Source organism: Leptonychotes weddellii, chromosome 8, assembly GCF_054177405.1.
Source record: "Leptonychotes weddellii isolate Sample4059 chromosome 8, ASM5417740v2, whole genome shotgun sequence".
NCBI classification, from domain to species: Eukaryota; Metazoa; Chordata; class Mammalia; order Carnivora; family Phocidae; genus Leptonychotes; species Leptonychotes weddellii.
The window spans coordinates 26,011,875-26,020,659 of NC_138376.1; the positions used below are offsets into that span (position 1 = coordinate 26,011,875).

General features: G+C 58.1%; 1 protein-coding gene across 3 annotated transcripts in view; it reads left to right on the forward strand.

Moving 5' to 3' along the window:
* PPARD (peroxisome proliferator activated receptor delta) overlaps positions 1–8,461 on the forward strand; it is an 80,248-nt gene extending 71,787 nt beyond the window's left edge. For all 3 annotated transcript variants that reach the window (XM_081828081.1, XM_081828080.1, XM_081828082.1), the window contains 5 exons: positions 2,413–2,567; positions 3,327–3,465; positions 4,701–4,903; positions 5,082–5,532; positions 6,302–8,461. In XM_081828081.1, the coding sequence (XP_081684207.1) occupies positions 2,413–2,567; positions 3,327–3,465; positions 4,701–4,903; positions 5,082–5,532; positions 6,302–6,549 (1,196 nt within the window). In that variant the 3' untranslated portion in view covers positions 6,550–8,461. The remainder of the gene's footprint in view (positions 1–2,412; positions 2,568–3,326; positions 3,466–4,700; positions 4,904–5,081; positions 5,533–6,301) is intronic.
* Positions 8,462–8,785: the final 324 nt, after the last annotated feature.

An 8,785-nucleotide genomic window follows, 5' to 3' on the forward strand; every position in this document is an offset into this window, starting at 1 on the left:
TTTTTTTTTTTTTTAAAGATTTTATTTATTTATTTGACAGAGACACAGCGAGAGAGGGAACACAAGCAGGGGGAGTGGGAGAGGGAGAAGCAGGCTTCCCGCCGAGCAGGGAGCCCGATGTGGGGCTCGATCCCAGGAACCTGGGATCATGACCTGAGCCGAAGGCAGGCGCTTAACGACTGAGCCACCCAGGCGCCCCTCGTATTCCAGCTTTCTTACCTCATTCTCACCTCAGCTAGTCGAGGGCAGGGTGTGGATCCTGCCGTGCACACAGCAGGTGCTCACCAAATGTCCGCTGAATGAAAAGAGAGGGTGGCATTGCCACGTGCAGTGCAAGTGCCCAGACCCCTGCCCGGCCTCCGAGGCCAGGAGGGAGAACACAGAGGGCACCACCAAAAGGTTGGTGGCTGCGGACAAGACTCGGTGGTGGAGGTGAGCTTAGAGATCCAAAGGCGGCGTGATTAGAGATGTCCCACGTCTAGCAGAGGAGGCAGATGTGTAAGCCACACAACACAGCTGCTTACACGAAGTGACACAGTGAACATGCACACAGACCACACAGATCAGAGGGGTGAGGGCCAGAAACCCTCCTGCTCAGCCGCCACACTGGTCTCTACAAAGGGTTTTCACACGTGATCTCATTTTCTCCGGACAGCTCATAACATGAGTTCTCTTGCCCCTATTCGGAGGCCTCCAGGCGAGGTGGAGACTGCCCAGCCCCTGCAGCCCGTTGGCGCCGAGTGCAGGACCAACCCAGGGAGCTTGAGGTCCACTTACTTGCTCCATAGTCACTGTCCCGTGCTTGCTCCCCATCCCGTAGCAGCACCCTGGGGGCAGAGTTCCTGCCCTGTGGCCCTTACTTTCTGGTAGAGGGCACCCAACGCTGAGTGAACACACACGGACTGCAAATGTGGTGGCAAAGGCTATGGAGAAAACCAGAGTGGCTCTGCCCTCCCAAGCTGCAGGCCCCCCTGCAGCACTGTGCCCAGGAGACGGAGGGAGCCCACTCTCCCCCATCTGTGGGCTGAGGTGGGTCGTTACACCCCCTGGAATAACCGATGGTCGGGAGCGAAGGCCCTGGGACGGGACAGGCTATTTTACCTCACACCCCTGCCCTTACCAGCCCAGGAGGGCAGCAGGCTGTCTGGTCCTCTATTCTGTGGTCTGGTGCTCATGCTCCCCTCCCTGTGGCCCAGGTAGGGTCTGGCTGAAGGCTTTCCTGCTGTCACTCCTAGGGCCCAAAGGGGAGCTGAGGAAGGTGTGAGAAGAGTGGAGTACACTTTGGTCTAGGGAGGGTGGGTTACTCCGTGGGAGGGAAATCAAGATATTTTGTGGAGTGACCTATATTTGGGTGACGGACCAGGAGTAACACCAGCCTGGGAAATGTTAAGTCTGGGCTCAGCTTCACGGCTTGGGTCTCCCTAAGGTGCCATCCTGCTCTGAGCCACTGACTCTCTGGTCTGGGGATTTGGCCCCTGCCCCTGAGGAGGTTGCTCAGTCATCAGGAAAGAGAGCAGAGAACAGCAGATTGGCAGGACAGGCGGCATGTGGGGTCATGCAGCTGGCCCTGGGCCGGGACACTGGGGCTCAGGGCCGGGCTCATGGCTGAGTGTCCAGGGGAGAGATTCCAAAGAGACTCCCAGAAATTCTTACCGAGTCAGCTGACAGCACATACACCCTGAAGTCATTGCCTTAGTCTAGTGCTTTCCTTGCTTATACTTACAACACCTGGTTCAAACATCTTGTACACTTAAATAGAAAAAAACCTGGGGAAATTCAGTATGTTGCCCAGTCAGCATGAATGGTACCTGCCTTCTTTCTACTTGAGCAAGAAGTTTTGTAAGAATGGGTTTGAGCTTCTTGAGATATCCTTTACAGCATCTCTGGAGTCCACACAAGAATCGACTTTCCCAGGAGAGGTGGGTGGAGGGCTGCAGTCTCCCTAACACTCATTTCATACAACCCTACATGGGCCCACACAGTGGAGCCTCTTAAGCTAGGAGGGCTACTTCCCAAGTTCAGTCTGAAGAGATTCTGTCTTCCTCCTCTTGCTCCCTTCCCCCCAAAACACAATCATCCCCCCCAAAACACACACACACACCCCTTCCTCCTCCCCAGTGGTGAGTACAGCCCAGGAAGGCTCTGACTTCCCCCCAATAGTGATAGCTGCCATTCCCCAAACACCTGCTGTATGTCAGGTCTGAGGAAAAGCCCCATGGTCTAGATGAAGAAACCGATCCTCAGAAAGGTTGACTCCTTGAGGCACATAGCTCTTAAGTGTCTGAGCTGAGTGAGGGCTGCTTAAGAAACATGGGCTCTTCCCATCACCTGCTCTGCCCCATGGGCTCTGGTCACCTCCCCTACCCCCGTCCTGGCTGAATATGAAGGCACCCCTGTGTCGTGTGTCTGCAGACCTCTCCCGGAGCTCCTCGCCACCCTCACTGCTGGACCAGTTGCAGATGGGCTGTGACGGGGCCTCGTGTGGCAGCCTCAACATGGAGTGCCGTGTGTGCGGGGACAAGGCATCGGGCTTCCACTATGGTGTTCACGCGTGTGAGGGGTGCAAGGTAGGGCCCGCGGCGAGTGGTGGCTGGCGGCTGGGGCTGTGTTTACACGGAGAGCTGACCTGCCAGAGAGGCCGGGCCCTCACAGTCCCCACTGCGGAATTGTTGGTTGGGCGGCCGCCAGGCCCTTGGGCCCATTCCAGGCCACCGCCCTGGGTCCTGCTGGTCCCTGGTGAGGCCTGCCCTGTTCCGCACTGCCCCAGCCTCTCATGTGGGCTGGCTGGCTGCTGGCGCCCCCTGGGGACGTAGCTCTAGAACACCGGCTGGGCAGAATGAGGGTCTTGGGCTCAACCATCACCCTGACGGCAGTGTTTCCTGCACCTCAAGGCCCGGAAGGGCCTTTTTGAGGGGAAAAAAGGAAACTTTACATTTCTTTCTCCAGGGGTGCTTTCGGGTTCATCCTCCTACCTGCACGCCCATCAAAATTGTACATACTATTTTGCCACACCGCCGCCTAGAAAATACCCAGAACCAGATACTTTTATGAATAAACCAGATTACCCACAGTACAGTTTTAGGTTACCAAACTCACAAGGAAGCATTTAAAATAAAGAATTAAATATAGATAGATCTCAAAGGCTTTAGAGTTGTTTACTATCCTCCTCCCTCCCCTCCAAAAGAAATTTCTCCCAATTACTTCCAGATTTCAGGAAGGTTGACATTTACACCCAGAACTGGGGCCCCTGACGTCACAGAACCCACGGGGCAGAGCAGGACCCTGAGCTTCCTGTGGCTCTGCCTCACCTCTCGCCCGCCCCTCAGGGCTTCTTCCGCCGGACGATCCGCATGAAGCTGGAGTACGAGAAGTGCGAGCGCATCTGCAAGATCCAGAAGAAGAACCGCAACAAGTGCCAGTACTGCCGCTTCCAGAAATGCGTGGCGCTCGGCATGTCGCACAACGGTGAGAGCCGCCCGGGCCTGGCGCGGCCCGGTGGGGGGGCCCTTGGAGCGGCGCCTGGCGCGCAGCAGGTGCGGCTTGACACAGCAGCTGGCGAAGACCGGCCTTCCCCAGACGGCTCCGGCTCCACGTCCGCTGTGGGGCCCCGGCCTGGGGCGCTCACCCTCGCTGGCCCAGAGGGGGACTGGGAATTGAGCCAGCACCTCAAGCCTGGCTCAGGTGACCCGAGACAGCGTAAAAAGCCACTGCCCAAGCCGGGGATCGCCTCAGCTCTCCTTGGTTAGTGAAGGCAGGCAGGAGCCAGTGAGGGACCACACGGGTCCGCTGCCAGGAGCCAGGCAGGAGCTTCCTGGAGGCTGGCCTCTCCCGGGAGACAGATCCCGCCCTGCACTTGGGCCTCCTACAGAGTCTTGTCTTCAGACCCCATACAGTAGGATTTTGCAGAGCCCACCTGCCCCTTTTGCCTGTCTGGGTCAGACCCCGCCCTGCCCTCCCAGAGGACTGGGGAGAGCCTCTTGTTTAAATGTCTCCACTCACAGCTACCCTGTCTTGCCTTTTAGATGGTAGCGGGACCGAGCCCTCCACCTGAAGCTTGTCCTAGATTGTGGGGCCTGGCAGATCTGGGGTTTGGTCCCACCCTTCAGTCTGTATCTGCCCGGGCTCTGTTCCTTGGGTGGGCTGAGCGGATTTCCTAGGAGATCTCAGGGCCAACTCAATTCTTCTCACTTTTTCTCTTAGAGAAGCCAGATTTCTATCCTGTTCCATTACTAATGACTAACTTTTTAGTGCTTACTGTGTGAATAGTCTTATTTTTTGACAGTCCAGTGAGATTTCAGTATTAGCCCATTTTTCTTATGAATAAAGGTGAAATAGCCTGCCTATTTCTGCCAAGCTGGAACTCAGGCACAGGCCTTTGACACCAGAAACTGTCTTCCTGCGCATCACAGTGCACTGCCTTCCAGGCACAGTGGCTCAGTTGACTCCCTGAGGAGTTAGGGCCTTTGTGTACGTGCCAGGCACTGTGAACAAGACAGAATCCCTGTCCCTCAGCGCTTGCATTCTGGAGGGGTCCCCCAGCATTCCAGTGTGCTGGCCATAGAGCTTCTGAGGGTCCTGGGCTCAAAAAACGTGTCTCCATTTTTGGCCCACGTACCTGTTGTGAGACAAGGAGGTTAGAGGTGCTAGCCCCTGCCTGGGCTCCTCGATGACCCCCCCTCCCCCCCCACCCCCCAATACAGCCATCCGCTTTGGCCGGATGCCAGAGGCCGAGAAGAGGAAGCTGGTGGCAGGGCTGACGGCAAGCGAGGGGAATCCGCACAACCCACAGGTGGCCGACCTGAAGGCCTTCGCCAAGCACATCTACAACGCCTACCTGAAAAACTTCAACATGACCAAAAAGAAGGCCCGCGGCATCCTCACCGGCAAGGCCAGCCACACGGCGGTGAGTGTCACTGCTTGGCCTGGCAGCCCCGGGCTCTGGGCCCTGCCGCCGCCTGCCTGACTGCTGGGAGAACCGGGCCTCCTCCCTCCCCTCACTTCGTGGTACAGGCTGGGGGCATGGGGAGCACATGGGCGGGGGTCCCCCCGAGGCCTGGCCTCTCACGGGGCCTGGTTTTCAGCCCTTTGTGATCCATGACATCGAGACACTGTGGCAAGCGGAGAAGGGCCTGGTGTGGAAGCAGCTGGTGACCGGCCTGCCCCCCTACAAGGAGATCAGCGTGCACGTCTTCTACCGCTGCCAATGCACCACGGTCGAGACCGTGCGGGAGCTCACCGAGTTCGCCAAGAGCATCCCCAGCTTCAGCAGCCTCTTCCTGAACGACCAGGTGACCCTCCTCAAGTACGGTGTGCACGAGGCCATCTTCGCTATGCTGGCCTCCATCGTCAACAAGGACGGCTTACTGGTGGCCAACGGCACCGGGTTCGTCACCCGGGAGTTCCTGCGGAGCCTCCGGAAGCCCTTCAGTGACATCATCGAGCCCAAGTTTGAGTTTGCGGTCAAGTTCAATGCCCTGGAACTTGATGACAGTGACTTGGCTCTCTTCATCGCGGCCATCATTCTCTGTGGAGGTAAGTGAGGGTGGGGCCGCCCTGCTGGGGCTCGGGCCCCCACCGCGGGGCGCCAGGCCCGAGCGCGCACAGCGTGGGGAGGTGCCCTGTGATGACAGCCGTGCGACACGCGACCCCCAACTGCGTGGAGGACCGGCTCCCTCTTCTCGATGGAGAGGAGACAGAAAAAAGACTGCAAAGAAATAATGCCAATATGTTAACGGGGATGATTTCTGACGGTGGAGAAATTCTCCATATTTTGCCTGCATTTTTCAGATTCCGCTGCAATAACTAGAATAATCATCCTGCTCACAGTGCCATAGAGCTTACTTCGTGCCAGGCACTGTTCTGGTTCCTTTTCCCAGATTATAGCTCATTTGATCCTCGCAGCAGCCTGTGCAGAAGGTACTTCTGTCACCCCGTTTTACAGATGACAAAACGGAAGTCAGAGAGGCTGCCGAGTGGCCCGCCCACAGCCTCCTCGCTAGCCTGTGGTAGGGACGGGAGTTGAATCCAGACAGTGAGTCTCTTAACCATGAGGTCATACTGCCTTTTTCAGAAGAAAAAACAAAAAAGTGAAGGAGATGGGCCAGGACCTGGGGTGGAGGGGCTAGAATACTCAGTAGAACAGTCACTGACAGAACAGGGCTTGGGTCTGTCACAGCAGTAGGTCTGCTGTCCCCTGGGCCAAGTCACCCACCCGGGTAGAGGTAGGGGAGCTCCTCTGCCGCCCCTGGAGACTTCCATGCATGCCTGCTCCCTCCCACACCTCTGCCCTGTGTCCCCACAGACCGGCCAGGCCTCATAAACGTGCCCCAGGTGGAGGCCATCCAGGACACCATCCTGCGTGCCCTCGAGTTCCACCTGCAGGCCAACCACCCGTATGCCCAGTACCTCTTCCCCAAGCTGCTGCAGAAAATGGCTGACCTGCGGCAGCTGGTCACCGAGCACGCGCAGATGATGCAGCGCATCAAGAAGACCGAGACGGAGACCTCGCTGCACCCCCTGCTCCAGGAGATCTACAAGGACATGTACTGAGGGCGTGCGCCCGGGGCCTCTGGGGGCAGGCGGACAGAGCTGGGACAGACGCCACTCACGGGACTTTTCCGGAGAGCAGGCCCTGAGCCCTGGGCGCACATGGGCCCGGAGCAGTGGAATCACACTCCCGCGCTCAGACACACGGCCTCTTGCTCCCTGCGTTCCCTCCCTCCCCTTCTTCATGTGCCTCTTTCTCAGATCCTCTTCTCTAATTTCTTTGCTCGCTCTCTCTCTCTTCCTCTCTGTAGGTTTCCCCTCTTCCTTCCTCCCTGGCCTTCCCTTTTTCTCTCTCCCCATCCCTATGTCTGTCCCCCTTTCTCTTTCTGTGAGACAGTTTGTGTTACTTCACCAGCAGCATGGAACAGGTCCTCTGCTTTCGTCCGCCCCGTCCCCTGTCCCCCAGGAGCAGGGAGGAATGGGCCTGCCCTCCGCACCAACAGTCACCTGTAAGGGTAGGCGCCTCACTTCTCCTGTCTTCACAGCAAAGGACATGGGCCAGCCAAAGAAACACTAAGCTCTCTGGGCCTGGCTTCCTGGGGAAGCCACGCAGGGCCCGGGCTGACTGCAGCAATGGCCCCCAGTCACGGGGGCCCTGCCCTGAGGGCCAGGACGCCTCCCCCAGACTGTCACCGCCCTCCCCTACCCACCCAACCCCTCTCTAGCAGCACACCCCAGCCCCACTATTACCAACGCCCTCTCTGTTCTTTTCACCAGTCTTCCAGGCCAGTGTCACTGATGGTCCCCTGCGCTGGCCGCCAGGGGACACCCCTAGCCTGGAAGGAGATGGGCTTCCCTTCAGGTGGGGGCCCCCACTGAAGAGGAGCAAGCCTCGAGGGAGGCGGAGGTTGGCAGAAAAGGCAGCAAGTGGTGTACTTAATTCTGAGCCCAGGCCTTGGGGTCATCGGCAGCCCCTCTCCCACCACTCTGCAGCAGCCACCACCCACGACTCCTGTTTCTCAGGAGTTCCTGGCCTCAGCCTCAACCAGGAGCCCAGAGGAAGCTCACGCACGCCCCCACCCCCCAACACTCCAGCACACACAAGCACTGAATCACTTTACCTGGTTCCACACCCCTCACCCTCCCTTCCCCAAGGCAGATGGGTCAGAGGGGCCTCCAGGTGAGTGGGCAGAGCTGCGCCCTCATTCCCAGATCCCTTGGTGGGCAGGGGTGCCCTGCTGAACCAGCCCAGCACCTGCTTATGGGGGAGGTGCCAGGGATAAACTGATCCCGCTCAGTGTGACATCCATTTGTCCCAACAGTTCTGCTGCTCTCCCTTTCCCCTGTATTCAGCCCAGCCGGTCACCGGGAACTCCCCCTACACAGCTTCTGGTGACCAAGGACCTTGCCAGGCCCAGTCCCCCTCCTCTGGCCTTTGCATCTACCCTTCCCCTCCTCCCAGGTGAAGTATTCGGCCTCAGAGGAGGGACTGAAGCCCAGCTTGGATGCTGTGTCTGAGCAGGAAGTCAGCCCACCCAGCCTGCTTCACCAGGAAGGAAACTGGCCTGGAAGGGTGAGGGACTGGTGAGGGTCTCTGAGAAAGGTTGCGGAAGACCTGAGGTTGGAGTCCCGTCCATCTGCCCCTGCCTTCCATGCCCTAGGATCAGTCTCTACTGACAACTCCCACCGCCACTCCCAGCTGACCAAGGATTGGGGTTAGGGTGCTCCCTTTGAGCCAGCGCTGTGAAGGGAGAGATGCTGTGCCTGACCCCCACCCCCCCCTCCGCCACCACGCACCCCCCGCCCCCACCCAGGCCTGGTGCTGAGGATATAGCTCTTCTCAGTGTCTGAACACAATCTCCAAAATCGAAATGTATATTTTTGCTAGGATCCCCAGCTTCCTGTGTTTTTAATATAAATAGTGTACACAGACTGACAGAACTTTAAATAAATGGGAATTAAATATTTAAGAATTGATGTAGGCTGACTCCGTTTTTTACAGGTTTTTCCTGGGGGCTGATTGGACTCCTCCCCCTCCTCCCTATCCAGTGTGCAAAGGGGGAAACCGGGCTGGGCAAGTGAGACTTTGGGGTGCAGGCCAGGAGAGCTGATCCACCTTTCCCCATCACCTGCTTTGCTCCCCCACTCATCGGTCAGCAAAGGTGGAGGACTGAGGTGCCTGCCCTGCACGGGGCATTTGGGGGACGAGTGGGAGAACGGGTACACACACCTTTGGCGCCGTAGTAGCAACTCCGTTGGCGTGAGGAGGGCCTGGGAAGGGCTCCGAAGGGCCCTGGAG